Source organism: Microtus ochrogaster, unplaced genomic scaffold, assembly GCF_000317375.1.
Source record: "Microtus ochrogaster isolate Prairie Vole_2 unplaced genomic scaffold, MicOch1.0 UNK1, whole genome shotgun sequence".
NCBI lineage: Eukaryota > Metazoa > Chordata > Mammalia > Rodentia > Cricetidae > Microtus > Microtus ochrogaster.
In genome coordinates this window covers 40,535,911-40,553,619 of record NW_004949099.1, presented here as the reverse complement: position 1 = coordinate 40,553,619, position 17,709 = coordinate 40,535,911, and the positions used below count along the sequence as shown (strand labels likewise).

The following is a 17,709-nucleotide window of genomic DNA, read 5'->3' as shown; positions in this document are numbered from 1 at the left end:
CCATGTGGGCGGCCGGGTGCCGGGACGCAGCCCGCCGCTCCTATTTCTACATTTAGCAAACTCTCTTTGCCGTCTTTCATGACCTTTTATGTTTCCTCTCTTTCTGAAGATACATTTTCACTGAGATATTAATTATCTCTCATCTTAAGCAAAAGCATTTGGGTGTGTATGCATTTTGTGTGTGTGTGTGTGTGTGTGCATCTGAAGGTGTGCATGTGAGTACGTGTGCATATGCATGCATGTGGAAGCCAGAGGTAGACTTAAGGTCTCTTTATCAGTTTCCCCCTTATTCTTTAAGGCAGGGTCTCTCATTGAACCTAAAGCTCACTGACTCAGCAAAACAGCTGACCAATGTCAGGACCAATGGAAACTCCATTTCCCCAAATTCTGGCAGTTAGACAAAAGCCAGCATTCCTCAGGGAACTTGTGAAGCTGGAACCATATCCCTTATCACTGGCAAAGGGACAAATGGCTACCGTGGTGCCTATTCGCACACCAAAGCACATGCTGACCTCCAGGTTTCCTCAGCATCACAAGTACCTGTTACACACTGGCATCCTGGTCACCTCCTCCTACCCTAAACTTCCCTAGCTGAGGAGCTTCCTTCCCCAGGCCAGCTACTCACTCTCCCTGTAGCCTGCTGTTCCCGCTCTGCTCCCTTGTCTGCCCTCACTGTCTTCACCTCTCCCTTTGGGTTAAGAAAAGCCCATACCTCAACTTCTGACAATGAAACAGGATTGTCTTATCCTGCCAAGACAGGGTAGGATAATTCTAAGAAAGTTCCTTACATTTGATAATGGTATGTCAGTTATGTTAGGCCTTAGCCAAAGTTGGTTGACTCAACATTGCAAACGAGACTTTGGGTGATTGCCCAGGTAGTCAATTGTCTCTGTCAATTGTTGCACATTTTGGATATATCTCGTTTGTTAAGTAATATTTATTCCCTTCTCAGATCTTTGACGGAGTTGAAGATTATATAATTGTAGTTACTCTCTACATTATTTAGACTCCTTGAGATAGAATGTTTAGCAAAACTTTTGTTCTCAATATTGTTTGTTATATTATTTGTTATTATTGTATATAGTTGTATTTGGTTTAGTTCTGTCTTATTTAGACAAAAAGGGGAGTTGTAGGGATAAGTCCCGCCCCTTAGGGGGCGTGTTCGCCTCGGGCTAATGTTTGCCTATAAATCTGTCCAGCATGCTCCCAGCCGTTGCTTCTGCTTTCCTGGTCTCTGCGGGAATGGTGGTTCTGTAAGTCTATTTCCCCATTAAAGCTGTATATATTTTTACAATCTATCTGCATTCATTTACGCCGTTACATCTCCCTCCCCCTCAGTCCCCTCTGTCGCTGCTCTGCTCCTGCCTCTCCTATGGCCAGGTCCAGTCTGCTGGCCAAGTACAGTCCACTATTTCTCTGCTCTGGACCCTTCCAGATGTCTCTGGCTGTTCTCTCTCTCAGATCTACAATAAAAACCTTCCCCTTAACCATACCATGGAGTGGCCACATCAGTTTACAGGACCAGCAATCCCAGGGATGCTGTCTCTACTTCCTTGGCACTGGGATGCAGGCATGTGCACCATGCCTGGCTTTTCACTCCGGTTCTAGGAGTCTGGACTCAGGTCTCCCCGCGTGAATGACAAGTGCATTCCCAATTGATTCATCTCACCAGGTCCCCAAAAGACTTTTTAAACATTTGTTTTTATTGTTATAGTAGGTATGTGTGCACGAGTGTGCCTGTATATGTGTGTGGGGGTGTGAACACAAAAGTAAAGATGCCCGTGGATTCCAGAGGCACTGGACTGCTCTGGAGCTGGAGTTACGATGGCTGTGAGCAGCCATGCAGGTGCCATGAACCAAACTCAGATCCTCTAGAAGAGCAGTAGGCACTCTTAACCACTGAGACATCTCTCCAGGCTCCCAAAAGCTTTTTTTTTTTTTTTTTTTTTTTTTTAGTATTAATAAAAAGCAGGCTGGGCATGGTGGCAGATCCTGTAATCTGATGACTGTGAGTTAGCTAACTCGCCTGGGCTGTGTACAAAGTTTGAGGCCACTTGGACTACGTAGTAAGACATTATCTCAAAATAAATAATGAAATAAAGATGACTAAACAAGATCCCCTTCCGCCAAGGAGGGAAGGAAATTGGGGAAGCACGCCGCAGGGACAGTGGATGATCAGTTCTCAGGTGACTCTTAGATAACCCTCCAACATTCAAGGAGACTCAACAGCCTAGCTGAGCCAGGAAAAGGCCACATGAAGATGGCTTGCCTTCTGCCAACCAAAGGTCAACTGAACTGCTCTCAACCAGTTGCATTTAGACAGGAAGAGACAAAGTTGTAGGCGGGGTCCATCCTGCTGCCCTTTGTTTGTTAGCAAGGCACCATAGACAGCTGGGCGCGCTAGTGAGTGGCAGTACCTGGAACACCCCCAGAACTTACCCTCTGGGTCTGTACCCTTAAGGGAAGGGTGATGCGGTGACCAGGCCTTGATCTGTTCATAATTCCTAACGGGCCAGAGGACGTGACTTCATCCTCAGGTTATTTCATCAGCCATTGTTCAAAACAACCTAAATTAAGACCAAGAGGTGTCCCTTGACAGGGTCCATGGCAGATACAAGCAGCAAAATCCAAGAGAGTCTATGAAGTTTGAGAAGAAAATTCCAGTCAGATCTGAGACCCAGGAATCAGAAATACACATAGCACATACAAGAAGCCAAGTCCAGATACAGAAAACTTTAATCAACAATTGTGGAAACAATACACTCAAGACATTAAATATAGGAATTCTCCATTGTCACTGCCACCACCACCAGTCTAGAAATAAAATGATCCACTAATCTCAATGTTCCTGGTGGGAGATAAAAGATTTAGGAAAATGTTTTCCATAAACACAATTCTTTTTACCCCAAGTCTAGACTCCACACAGGGAAAAGACAAGTTTGCACTCAATGGAATTTATTCAGCCACCATTGTAACACAGCTCATCTCTATGCAATAGCTTCCCTTACTCTCCCTCCCAGTGGACTCAATGAGCAGAGAAAACAATGCTCTACTATACATTTATCAGACAAAACAAGTTAAAGTTTAACATGAGTGAATTCTATGTTATTATATTTAAAACATGTATCAAAATCACATCTTTCCTGTAAAAGGGGCTGGCAGTCCAGCACCAATGCAGGGCTGCCTGGTGGCTGCCCTGGGATGTGCCCTGCCTTCCTCATGCAAACCAACGAAGGAGACCGATTGTACAGACTGCCTACTTTCTCAGTCACCTTGACACGGATACACAAGTCTAAAAGGAAACAACCCCAACTACAACAGTCATTCAAGTATTGAGAGAAGTGTGCATGGACAACGGGGGAGATGCCTAGAAAGAAGAGGGGCTCCAATACTTCGCATGAACTTAGCTAGCAGAGACTGTTGGATCCTGAATGCCGAATGCCTCTAACAATGGTTCTGGTGAGAAGGTAGGTAGTCTAGCCAATTTGCCTCCAGGCACTGCTGCAGTGACCACTGATGGCTTTAAAATGTGTCCTTTCTGTCCTTTCTTAAACCAATAGTGGACCTACACATTGGAGCCAGGAAGTCATTACTGCCAGAGAGCTCCCAAAGGATTGTGCACACAGCTTCCCGTGTGCTGTTTATGTACCCACTGTGCTGTTACACGTATTCGGGGCTATAAGGAAAATCTGGCGCTATACCAAGCTGAAAGAATCGCCATCCCCAATCATATTCTACCCATGTATTCATTCTTTCGAGGTGCTTCCCAATTCAAATGGTAGAAGAGAACAATATGGGCACAGGCTCTAGATGCTAAATTGTGCTCACTTTCTCTCAGCCAAAGCTGGGTGAGACAACAGAGACAAAGCGCAGTGTTGAGAGTTAGGAAAAGGTTCTGGGTGAACAGCTTGGGGAGTGATCTTTCCCCATGAGGAACCATGGAAAAAGCAATGGGAAGACGATCAGACAGGCAGCTCCTTGTCTAATACTTGAACACCTAGACAGCACCACGCCTGGGTGTTGTCTTACCTCTGCTATATACCGACGAGCAAGAAGCTGGTGCTGTCCACTTCATCTTCAAGACAGCAAAGCAGGTAAGCAAAGAGACACACAAAGCCATGAGCACAACTCTAAGTTGGACGGCTGTTCGGGCATTGGAAACTGTCAGTCACTACTCTAAAGAGACCAGACTTCTTCCCAGCATCCCATACTCTCCACAATCATTCAAAACAGAGATACCCAACTACTAAGACATGTGGATTTTAGGGATCACCATGGAACAGCTATAGGTGTGTGTTGGGGGAGGGGGAGCATGGACAGACACAGATAAAGCCTCTTAGGAATGATCACTGCAGGGCCTGGAAAACAAAGAGAAGATAAACATTTTGGGGGCAGGAACCACAGAGCAATGGGGGCTGAACTATGAGCTGGTGACCACGGGCAGCCGTGGTCAGCTCACCTGTGGGAGGTAGGTGAGAATGGTGGGAACTGCAGCCCTCTGTCTTGGTCTCTCTTCTGCTAGCTTGGCTGCTTCAGGGTTTTAAATGCCTCCCCCACTTCAGAAGACCAACAAAGGGACATGCTCATTGACAGACAATAATGTCAAAACTCAAGGGCCAGTTCTCCAAACAGGGAGCACAAACTATAATCACCTGACCTGATCACAAACATGTGAACTTAAAGACCGCCTGGCTTCGGTAATGAGACTCAACCCATTTGGTTTTAAGTGGCATCTCTCATTGCTATATGTTAAAATGGCAACAGTATTGGTCTTAACAAAACTGTAACTGACAGAAGCAGAACAACACATAACCAACCTGACAGCTGGTACTTCTTTACATATGCAGCCGCAACTTTCCCACATCTGTTTCAGAAGTATCCAATATTTATATTTAGCGGCTAGAAGACAGGGGGCCAAATCCGCCTGCAATGAGAGAGCAAAGCTTTGACCAGAGCCTGGAAAGCGGGGTCACCTGGAAAGCGGGGTCAGTGAAAGTCTATCAAGTACTCGGGGTAGATCTGGTTGGCATCAAACACCACAAAGATCTTTGGGTTCCAGGTGTCATCCACACAGCTGTCATACAGATTCACGTAGCTCCCATCTTTGGAAGGAGGTCGCATGTATTTGGAGTCTCCGTTTATGTAATCCCCAATTAGTACTCGAGCAAGGAACATGGATTTATAGGTTCTGAACAGATGTCGCTGCTGCACGCTGACCCCGTGAATCTGGAACGTGTTACCATGCTTGATGTCATCTTTGCAGAAGCGACTGGAGTATGCGGCATCTCTAGCAAAATAGGTTCCTGCAATGGAAAGGGCCAAAGTTACTTGGGAGAAAAGATAAAATGCAGGGACAACATTCTGACTGACAGGAGAACAGACACGAGTCATACCACAGGGACAGATGTGGGACCTCCTCCTCTGCACACCTAAAAAACAGGACACAATTCCCACGCTCACCACATGAGGCAACTATGGATGTACCAGGCCTTACTAGTGCCCTCCTGTGCCTTGGATAAACTAAGTGCCACACTTGTGTTTCCAAGAGAGTTTGCAAGGAAATCCAATAAACAAAATACAAAACCATCCCATGGTGAGAAGTGCGGCAGGTCTGGATTTCACCGGAGGTCGTCTTCCCAGCTGTACCCTTCCTCAGCCTGTGCCCTGTACACCTCACCCAGCATCCAGCCAAAGTCTGCTCTGCCGGAGGAGCTCACACCCAAGAAGTCACGGCACTGACATGGGGGCAATCCAGAAGGAACTCTAGAAGCGGGAATGAAATTCTGAGACTGTATAAAGCTGTGCCTTGGCTCTTCAGTCTCCCTGGGCCTGAGTGTCACAGGCTTAGTCTTCCAGGAGCTTGGTGCTAAGGAGAGGTGTGGGACTTAGAGGTGAGACGCCTTAGAGGAAATTAGGAACCGCAGGCCTTCCTCATACTTTTCATGGTCTAGCTACCAGGAGGGACCAGTTCACTTTATACGACATGCTCTGCCATGATGGTCACACTCAAAGTAGTTCCGCAGTGCCAATATAGCGTAGGCTGAAACATCTGAAGTCGTGGAGTCTGAGTGAATCCTTCCTCTTCTGAAGCTGTCTCGGGGTTTTGCTATATAGAAAGAGGAAACTAGCGAGCACATTGTTCCTGCCTGAGCATTCCAGAACACTGCCAGTTGTTGTTGTGAACACTCAATAAGACAGCCAACTCTCGGGAAATGATTGACACAATCAATCAAGTACCTGCTTCTAAGAAATTGGGACATAAATAGCAAAGTTGCATAACCACCTAATATCGATAGAACTGGTGTAGGACTTTTCTGAGCTCTCACAGCTGAAGTGAGCAGCATTTACGGTAATTATCCTTAAATTAATTCACTGCTTCAAAATTAGCTCCTCCTAATCCTAAATGGGAGTCATCTCTCTTGCTGGAAGTGAGGCACAAAGGATGGACCATGAGAACAGATGCCTGCCCCTTGCCCTCCTCGGCGCTCTCCCTATCCGCCTGAGGCATGCCACAGAGAACCAGGACATGTACAACACTAGAAATAAGGTGGAGTTTTGCCCACTTTCCCCCTTCAGCGCATGCTGATATTCTTACCTATCATTTTCTAAAGCAAAACAACCAAACACCAGCCACTAGTCAGTATAGTGGAGTGTAATAACATGTTTCTATCACTCTGTGTGTTTGCTATGGAGCAGTTCCCTGTATGTAATTAACATGTTTCTATTGCTCTGTGCTTTCGCTATGGAGCAGTTCCCTGTGAAGGCTCATCCATGGGAAGGGCTGACTTGGACACCACAGATACTGCAGGGCTTCTCTAACATAGAGCATCCTATCAGGATGATGGGAACCCAGGGATCTGCTGAATATGGAAGATGTGCAGGTCTCACTTCCACCCTGTCTAAAGTCGATAGTCTGGTCATTTTTAGTTTCATCACGTCCAACTCTGAATCAGAAAGCAACCAATCTTCCCTAAAGAATGGGCACGCTCTCCTGTGACTGAAGCTGGACCTGAGATTCGGATGTTACCTTTTCCAAAGACAGCACCGTGTACACCATTGATTCTCCAGTCAAAGTTGTGAATGCAAATCGCTTCCACAAACTCACTGCTGGTGCCGTGGAACAGCATTTGCTCATTGATCTGGGGGACTCCTCTCTTCTTCTTGAGCTGAGCCTTCTTCCTAAAATCACAAAACATCCGGATACAAAAACACAGAAAAATACACTACTGAGTGCTATTTATTAGTTTAAAAGGTTAAAGGGCAAAGTTCAAAAGAAAAGGTGAAACAACAATATAAATCATATAATGTAAATAAATGAGTAGATAGAACAATTCTAGCAAAGAAATTGTTTCAAATGCTCTTGGATACATAAAAATCATATGACAGCGATCAGCTAGGTCTGGTACTTAATGCCTGTAATCCGGATGTACAGGAGACAGAGACACAGCTGGGTGGGCCATGGTGGTGCAGCCTTTAATTCTAGTGCTTGGGAAGCAGAGGCAGGTGGAGCTCAGTGAGTTCAAGGTCAGCCTGTGCTACAGAGCAAGTACCAGGACAGGCTCTGGGAAACCTTGCCTGGAAAAAAAACAAAACAAACAAACAAAAAAGAACAAGAGTCAGAGACAAAAATGATCAAGAATCCAAGGCTATGCTAGGCTAAAAAAAAAAAAAATGAGGTTAGCTCAGGTTGTATGAAACTGTTTCAAAAAACATACAAACAAAAAGAACAAACCAAACCAAACTGTTACAACGTGCATCCATCCCAACAGCGAGCTAGAACCCACCTCCATGTCCACTGACTGGCCAATGCCATTCCTCAACACACAATGGTTCCTCTCTTTTATAATTCCATAGATAACCACCCTCCAAAAGCTATGAGCTTTGTTCCCTAGGAAATACACATTATCTCCCCAGCTATTCCTCACTGTTTAGTAAAGCTTCCAGCCCCTTCTATACAGCAAACATCTTTACTTAACCAGAATTTGCTGGATACCTCTTAGTTTACAAACGCAGGTAGGGAGCAGATCCTTGTGTGACCAGAGACACCGCACTGTGAACGGTGCCATCAAATGGCTTCCATACTATGTGCAGCCAAATAAAATTCTCAGGGTTTTTCAAATCAGACCGTTCCCAGCTAATCGAACAACTGACAGGTAAACCTAATGCTCTGACATATTTCAGCTTCAAATGTAAAAATTAATTAACAAAGCGAAACACCCATATTATAAATTGACAAATTTTATCAAAACAGGCAGCTAAAGCACATGCATTCAAGTGGTGACAGCAATGAAATGCATATTCCTCTGGAGTCATTGAGCAATATTTACCAAATTTCAGTGCATGGGCTTTGATCTAGGGCGACTGTCTGGACCACTGCTCATATTAGAAGGGCATGCATCAAGCGGCTCTCTCATTCAGTTTTCCACTAAGAATTTCTTCCTAGTTTCTTCTTCTAGGACTGTGTGTATTAACTGTCTCACTGATTTTTAACAATGCACATGTAATTCCCACTCAGAATTCAAGCTGCCTTTTTTTTTTTTCTGAGACAGGGTTTCTCTGTAGCTTTGGAGCCTGTCCTGGAATTAGCTCTTGTAGACCAGGCTGGCCTCAAACTCACAGAGATCCGCCTGCCTCTGCCTCCCGAGTGCTGGGATTAAAGGGGTGCGCCACCACCACCTTCAAACTGTCCTTTCCTTTTTGGTTTTGAATCTTTCCTATGACAAGCAAACCCACACTCATTTAAGTGCCTGATAACACTGAGGGGATGAAGCAGCAAGCAAGCGTGACACTAAAGTTTCTGCAAAGACCTCCAGCCACCTATAACTCATTTTCTTTGTACCATCGCCTGGAATATATTGTTTCCATCGTAAGAAACTTTCTCAACCACTTTAGAGAGGTCAAGTTAAATTATCCAAAAGGCTTTCCCATACACCACAATGCTAAACTTACTGAGTTTGGTATTCATTAATCCATATCATGGTTGTTTTGTTAAAGCAAATACCTGATTAATACATTTACTTCTCAGATCAAGTTATTGAGATGTAATGACTAGATTCCATTCTAAAAACTAAGCTATTTGGGGCTAGAGATGGGCTCAGAGGCTAAAAGTACTAACTTCTCTCACAGAGGACTCAGTTTCTGGTCCTAGCACCCCACCGGGTGATTCATAATCACAATTCCAGATCCATGTGCTCTGATGCCCTGTGGCCTCGGAAGGCTTCTTACACACGTCATTCCACCCCAGACACAGGTTAAAGGGAATCATGGTTTGGAATGTGTATCTCACAGCTATTAGAAACCATGGGGTAAAGAGTCCGGTGTAGAATATTCCTCTACACCGTGTAAATATGTCACTGTGATTGGCTGAATAAAGAAGCTGACTGGTCAATAGCTGGACAGTTAGGGGGAAAGCGAAACAGAGACTGCTGGGAAGAAGAAGGGTGGAGTCAGAGAAGTTAAACTTTCAAAGAAAGACCTAAGATTGCAGTAAATGCTTCCCAACTTTGTCCACCGAATTAGACCACATTCTCTTCTCAATCTACACAAAGTGCTGTGGCACCCAGCTCTCAAAGATGTCTCAATAGCCCCATCCTCTAAGGATCAAGGTTCCAAAAATCCCAGTCTCTGGCTCTTATACACTGTCTCAGAGCAGCAGTGCCTCCATGCTCTGGACTAAGGTCATTCACCTGGGTTTAGTGGTCTTCCATTCCAGATGAACATCAGAAACACCGTAGAACCACGGGTTCTGAGTCAGTGGATGTGGATTAGGTGATGGATCCCTCTACCTGTTAGAGTCCCAGAGAGGGCTGTGATACATAGCCAGGTCAAAGCCCACTTCCTCGTCAAGACAGGGCTCTCACTGTTCTAACACCCTGGCTACTCTGACTGCTACAGCCATCTCTATCTTGCTGTTCTTCCACTGTACCGTGCAACTCCTCTTGACTCCTCCAGACACTCACATGCTCCACCTTCACCTTGGACTTAACCCTCAGTGTGGGAAATCCTGTGGTCCCGGCTCTTCTGTTCTACTTCCCTTTTCTATCCCTTTTATCTACATCTCCACAGTGCTTCACTCTATCAGGTGACTTCACTTATTTGCCATGGAAACCGAAAGGATTAAAGAGTCTGTGGGCTAGCCAGGCTTTCGTCTCTACGTAAGTCTAACTGGACACGTGTCTACCTCTTCTCTGACACATGGCCACTGAATCTCATCCCGTTATGCTTAATCCATCAACTGCCCATCCCCCTTGTCCTGTTCTCTCACCTCTCCTTTTCTATAAGTCTCTTCCAATTATAATGTTAACCATCAAAGAACTAATAATAATAATAAACCCCAATGAAACACGACCCTTCTCCCTACCCACTCCTCATTCCCTCCACCTCCCAATGCCAAGGAGTTGCCAACCTTCACTCATCTACACAACACGACAGCCTACGCTATCTTCCCTTTCCTCACGGTTTGGTGCACACCCCAAGGACATGCCCAGTGTGCATCTTCCCTGGCACTTCTTCAGGATGCGACCCTGCAGCTCATCCCTCTGGTTCCATTAGCTTCTGCAGCTCCACACTCTACTGCTTTCCTTTGGTTTTCTTTCCTCAGCTCATCCTCACCAGAGTTTGGTCTCTTTCTTTTTTTTTTTTTTATTTTCCTTTGGTTTTTTTCAAGATAGTAATTTTATGTGTAGCCCAGGCTGTCATGGAACTAACTTTATAGACAAGGCTGGCTTCAAACTCACAAAGATCCACCTGCCTCTGCCTCCCATGTGCTGAGATTAAAGGCGTGCACCACCACTGCCTGGCTTTTTAAAAAATATTATTATTTATTTAAGTGTACATGTGTGTATGTCTGTAATGGATATATCTAAGGTTAGGGTCATCCCCTGGAGCTGGAGTTACAAGCAGTTGTAAGCTGCATGGTGTGGGTGCTGAGATTGAACTCGAGTCCTCTGTAAGAACAATATAGGCTCTTAACCACTGAGCTATCTTTCTAGCCCCTGGTCTTCTCTTAATATATATACCCAGACTCTGGTCATCTTATCATTCTTGGTTGCTAATACCCTGTATCTTCTAGCCTTCATCACTAGTCTAAGTCAGTTTCCTGATGCAATCAAAAGTATCTCCTCAGATGTTCCTGGTAGGAAAATCCCAGATGAGAGTCATTACTTTAAAACTTTTCCTACAGTATTGCCTGGTGAATTATCATTCTAAACACTCTGTCTCTCCACCCCATCCCCAAGTTTTAGACGTTCCACCATTTCAGAAAAAAACAAAACAACAATAAACACGACCAGTTTAGCTTACAAAGGGCTGCATGAAAGACACCTGCTAATTTTAATTTATGGCTGGACAATCTGACTCAGCTATGGAGGGAAGTTGCACAGTTAGTAGCACTATTAGCTCCTATATACTGGCTTCTTGGCTAGGTTTCTAATGCTACTCACCCAATGTTCTTCTATCTGAAAATTCTCTGAATTTGCTGTGTTCCAATTTTTAGATAAATTTTGACCTATGATGCACCCATGTCTAAGATGCCCTCTTCCCCCTAGCCCATGTCTAGCATAAACAACACCAGCTTTAGGAAGTTCTCCTTAGTACCCACATTCTTTACACATACCCTCCTTTAGGGCAAGGGTGAATTGACACCCTCACTCTGTGTTCCCATGATAACCTATGCTCACCCATACACCTACAGACCTATATACACCATCAAATCCCAAGTACCTAGAATACTGCCTGTCAAAAAGTGAGGGCTAAGACTACTTGCTGAGAAGAGGAAGGAGGGAAGTAAGAAAGGAATTATAATACGCAGCAGGGTGGACTCACTCTGGGCATGGCTATCCAGATAATGAGTCACAGCTTGCATGCCAATGAGACCAGTGAGGCTATTTTAGCTCTGCAAGAAGATGTCAGAGTGACAGGCTGCCTATACCACAAGCCTCAGTATTTTGCATTGTCATGGCAGGTGTATGTGGGTTGACATTAAGGAAGATCACAAAGGGTATAAACCAAAGAAAATGTCTACTAGATTCTTGTATTAAATGGTATAGGACTCAGCACTATATTTTTATGCTTTTACTGAGAGCTCTGAGTATGAAGGAGACCAATATGAACTCCAGTTCAGAGGCCTGAATTAAGAATAATAATAACGGGGGCTGGAGAGATGGCTTGGCAGTTAAGGGTAGTTGTTGCTCTTACAGAGGACCTGTTTCAGGTCCCAGAACCCACATGGCAGCTCATAACCACCTATAGCTGCAGTTCCAGGGGATCTGACCCCCTCTGACATTCATGGGCACTAGGTGTACATGCAGTGCACATATGTACAAGCAGGCAAAAACTCATACACACAAAATAAATACATCTAATAAATAAGTTTTACCAGCTCACCTTAGAAAAATTAGTTTAGTCATTGAAAGAACAAAATCATATGGAGCAGAGGTGTCTATTTTCCCCCAAATAAACTGAATAAAACCTTCTAAATTTAGGTAAATTCAGTGACTGTCAGAAATATAAGGTTTTTGGTTGAATACTCAAGACTATACAAAGCACAAGCTGAAGAGCACAGGCACTGTTATTATAACTTCCTACAAGGATAACTGGAACAAACTGAGGCCCAGAGAACTGGGACCCCATGGGAGAATTCCATATACCATTACTGTGACGGTTAGCTTTGATGAGGATTTTGCACAATGTAGAGTCACCTGGGAATGGAGTGTCAGTGAGGAACAGTTTAGGTTTGGTTGGTCTGTGGGCATGCCTTTGAGGAATTTTCTTGATTAGCTGGAATGGCCCATTGTGGGTGGCACCATTGCCTAGGCAGGAGAATTCGGTTAAGAGTAGAGAAAGCGACCTGAGCATTAGCAAGCATTCATTAACGCAGGACTTGAGTGTGGACGTAACGTGACTAGTTGCTTCAATATTCTTACCTTCCTCACCACCTTGACTTCCCTGAAATGATGGACTGTAACCTGGAATTGTGAGCCAAATAAACTCTTTCTCCCTTAAGTTGTTTTGGTCAGGATATTTTACCATAACAACAGGAAATCAAACTGTAAAAATCACCAAAGGAAAGTCAGTCTAATTCTCAAGTATATGCAAATGAAATGGGGGACAGGCTGGGAATGAATGGCCTTAAATACTTTCCGATAATAGAGCAACGATCATGCATGGTTAGTCTGTTTTGGGCACATGTTGATTTGTTTGATGTTTTTTTGAAACAGGGCCTTACCATAAAGCAGAGCAAGCTGGCCTCAAACTTGCTCTGTAGCCCTTGAACTCCCAATCCTCCTGCTCTAGCTTTCTGTGTGCTGAGCTAGCAGCTGTGTGCCTCCTCATCTGGACTGTGTAGCACACACTGACAGATGTTAGGATCACAAGCACATAGGGCTTATTACAGCAGAATTCTACTTCTGTGTTAATATGATATTTTTCTGAATAAGTCATTAAAAGTTTGTAATAAACTGGGTGGCATACGCCTTTAATCCCAGCACTGAGGAGGCAGAGGCAGGTGGATCTCTGTGAATTCCAGGCCAGCCTGGTCTACAGAGTGAGTTCCAGAACATGTTCCAAAGCTACAGAGAAACCCTGTCTCAAAAAAACCAAACCAAACAAACAAAAAAACCCAAAAATTATAATAAAAATACCAGAAATCAAATCTCGTCTACAATTTTTTATTTAATATATTTTAGAGAACCACTTATTTAAGTATTATTTATTACAAAAGTACAACATAACAGATTAATTTGGGTAACAAGTTTTAGGTAACAAGCTTTATTTTTGGGTTAAAGGCACACAGAGAAAACTAACAGTCATTTCTAACTTAGATTTAGTAATGAATAGAGACTGTTAAACCCACAGCATAAACTCCAAGTGAAGAAAAAAATAGAAATTTGAAGGTAAATTTTAAAGTGTTCTTTCAAACAAAATAAGCAACGAGCTACTGGAAGGATAGTGTCAACTGACTGTTTTTAAGTCAGTATTTCCAGAGATTTCTAATGCAATCTAAAGGGCTGAGGCAAGCCGCCTTGCAAAGCTAAAGACCTCCATCTCAATCAAGATTCAGTTTTGGACCTAGCATAGATAGAGCTTCTCCCACTGTGCTGACTGAATGTATCCCAGAGAAGACCTTGCCTACTCTCTGAGGACAGAGACGAGGGCAGAGGCCAGCAAGGGGCTGGAGAGGTGGCTCAGTAGTTGAGAGCACTCAGTGCCCTTGCAGGACCCACATAGTGGCTCACACCTTCTGTAAACTGCAGTACCCAGGGACAGAATGCCCTCTCTGAACTCCTCAGGCACCACGTATGCACATGGTGCACAGACAAACACACAGGAAAAACAGTCATACTCATGAAATAAATCAATGTAAAAAAAATTAAGGCATGGCAAGAGAAGAACAGCTTGTCTGTGGCTGAAAATGAAGCCAGCTAAGCTCTGTGTGGAGCCATGCCTACAGTCTGGAAGAGAGAGACAAGGAGGAAAGAGGGACAAGGAACCCACTCACCTGCAAAAGAACTCCCATAAGTCTAAGTTTTGAATCCTTTGAATCCTTTTAATTCGGTTCCGATCCATTGTTTTGCCAAAGAGATTGGCAACTTCATTATATTCATGCGTTTGGTTCTGCAGGGAGACCAACTGGGAGAAGAAGTTTGCAGAGTTTAGCAGTGGCCTTCCCATCTGCCCCGGGACGGACTACTGCCCTGCCCTACAGTCATCTGCTCTCACCTGGTAGGGAACTTCTGTATTCACGTTCTCCCAGTGTGTTGGCATGGGGATGGCCTCATTTTCACAGATGTAACTTCAAACAACAAAAGACAGAGCAGAGTATCAGAAGTGGATTATAATTAGTGTCGGTGGTTTAGCCTTTTCTCCGCGGCTGAGTTTTTTGTTTGCAAAGTATTTATGACAAACAGGATAAAGTTTACCCTTTGGCTTCACTTAGAAATATTTACTGAAAGTCTACTTTCCTAACTTTTAAATGCTGAATTATAAATTTTGACAGGAATATACAAATCGACATAGCTTCAACACTTCAGAAACCATTAATTCAATTTCATTTGTTGAGATTTCTATAAAATGTGAAGATTTTAGCCAAAGAAAGGAATTTCTAAGAAAAAGTAGGCTGATTTAAAAAAAAATCCAAAGTGTTTATTGATATTAGTACTGAATGAAACTGGAAACATTACCAGTCATTGCTGTTTTCCGAGATGGCTCAATCATCCCCACCCTCTGTCCTCTATGACCTAACTCAGCCCTCTTCTCTGCCTTCTGTTTCCTTAGATATTGCACTCTGACTTGCTCAGTGCAGTCACACCTGGCAGCAAATCTTTAAAAGCCATGCAATATGGTCAAGCCACAGGACATAAACAGCAAAATGCTAAAATAGGCACAATAACCTTCCTTGCAAATTAACAACCTTCAAACCTATCCTTAGCTCATTTTTGTCAAACTTTGTAATTCTTTTGGAAAAAACAATATAATATATAACTCTTAAAATATTTTTATTTGTATGTGTATGCATCTGTGTGCAAGTGTGCTATATATGTGCAGGTGGCTGCAGAAGGAGAAGAGGGCACCTAATGCCCTGGAGCTGGAGTCACAGTCAATTGTGAGCGGGCTACATGGGTGCTGGAAACCACTCAGGAAGGTCTTCAGTGCACCGACAAGTACAGAGTGGGAACCTTTCCTCCTGCTGCAGTCTGGGTTCTGGTCAGCTCTGGCTCTTCACTCCTCACAGCCATCTCTACACCCAGGTGTCCGTTAGAGCTCCCTTAGGTTCAGAAAGCCAAGTTTTGATCAACACAAATGGCAGCACAAAGCACACATTTTTGCCCCTATGTTGTTTTGGTCATTTGATCAATTCTCACTATGATCTTTATAAAAATGTATGCAATCTCCTCATTCCCAGGGTCCAGGGGAATCCCAGCACATGGCAGACACTCAGCTAACATGCAACAAATAAATGCCTCCTCTGCTACACACACACAATTCCATCATCTGTGCATGAACAGGGGAGTGGGAGCTGAAGTGGAGCATCTTCCTTAGGCCTCCTTTAGTAACTATGGACTTGACATGTCACCTAGGAACTGCCCAGTGGGGCTCAGCATTGGTGTAGGAGCAAAGTGGGCAGTTCCCTAGGATTCTGGGCTCCAAACAGAGACAGAAACATAATTTATTTAAATGCTTGCGTCTGGGGATACTTAGCTTGCTTCTAGCAACCTCTTCAGAGTCATGCTCTTCCATTTTTGAATTTCAGTCAGTTTGCTAACAAAGGAGTCTGGCATAAATTGCTATTTTTCTTAATCATGCGTGTGATTATAGGAATATTAAATTGTTTTAGGAGAGTTCTAGAAGAACTTCATATACTATAATTATTATTTAAGTTAACTTCAATCCTGAGTTGCACCCCCCCACTTTGTCCAATGTATCTTTCACTATGGAGGAAAGGTTCAAATAACTTGTATGGACCCACAGCACTGACAGAACGCACACTGGCCAGGCTTGTGATGAGCGCCCAGTGCTGCCCAACATCTAGCCTTTCTGCATGAGCACCTCCTGCCCTTCATCCCCTTAGCTTTCACACTTAACTCCTCCCCTCCCTTTCATTACAGCCTCAATTGCTGTCCTCTGCTGCTTACTCCCCCTGCTCCTTCTGTTTTTGTTGTATAGTTTGTATAGCCTGAGAAAGAAGAAAATGCTTGACCCCAGCATGGACTTCTCACCAGCTTCAAAGGGAGACCAGCTAAAACAACACACAGATGTGAAACTCTTCCCGCTACTGTGTCTCATTGCCCCAGATTACACTCTTAGGAGATAAGAAATGCATTCTACTCCTGGCACTGTAGAACACAAACATGATGTAGGAAGTAAGAACATAGTCTGTGTCCCACAGATGCAGGAAAGCCTTTATTATCTTTTAAGTCGTGATATTAAAATATCAGTCAAATACCTTGAGAAAGGAAACTGAAAGCATTTCTCTCCTTGCTATCTCCTTCAGTTCCTTTCTCTACAGCTCTTTGGAAGGCACATGAGGGCATTCCTTACAATTCACACACTGTCATTTTGTTTCCCAGCTGGATCTTAAATTCTCTGAAGAGAAAGAACTCAACATTCGCCTGAGGAATCATTCTAGAAAATGGGAGACATACTCTTAAAGTGCTCTACTTGTTTTCCATTCCCATGCGCAACAGGTGTGTATTAACCTTTGGCACATAACAATCCTTTTTTTAAGTCTCTATATGGCGAAAGTAAGCAAAAGGAAAATGGATCCAGAGAAGATGCACTGCTGTCCCTCTAGTCGATGTGGACTGGCGCTGTACCTCAGAGATGCCCAAGGGGAGCTACTACATCAGTGCAGAGGCAGACCACGTGGGCAGTTCTCTAGGATTCATGGTAAATACATGGACTGTTCTCTGACAGTATGTCCAGTTCAAATTCAAACAAGTTCAATAGGTCATTTTAAGGGTTTGAAACAAAAACCACATGGCATCTTGTAATTATCATGCACACTGGTCTAAGAATTGAAAAAAAATATACATATGACAAGAGAGAATGAAAGGAAACAATGGCAGAAGACAGTGATTATTTAATCAGCAAATAAGAGGTTTAATATTGCAAAAATTGCTATTAGTTCATGAGATGAATGTTAGTCTACCTGGTTTTCTGCCAAAGAGTAAGAAAGCAGGGAGAGGAAAGCCCACCCCTCGTGTACCCCAT

The 17,709-nt window shown here is 43.8% G+C and overlaps 1 protein-coding gene across 8 annotated transcripts in view; it reads right to left on the bottom strand.

Moving 5' to 3' along the window:
• Positions 1–2,715: 2,715 nt before the first annotated feature.
• The window catches only part of Parp11 (poly(ADP-ribose) polymerase family member 11), a 35,407-nt gene continuing 20,413 nt past the window's right edge, over positions 2,716–17,709 (bottom strand). For all 8 annotated transcript variants that reach the window (XM_013353072.2, XM_013353074.2, XM_013353073.2 and 5 more), the window contains 4 exons: positions 14,719–14,791; positions 14,498–14,628; positions 7,028–7,179; positions 2,716–5,303 (listed from right to left, as the gene is read on the bottom strand). In XM_013353072.2, coding sequence (XP_013208526.1) covers positions 4,987–5,303; positions 7,028–7,179; positions 14,498–14,628; positions 14,719–14,791 — 673 coding nt within the window. In that variant the 3' untranslated portion in view covers positions 2,716–4,986. The remainder of the gene's footprint in view (positions 5,304–7,027; positions 7,180–14,497; positions 14,629–14,718; positions 14,792–17,709) is intronic.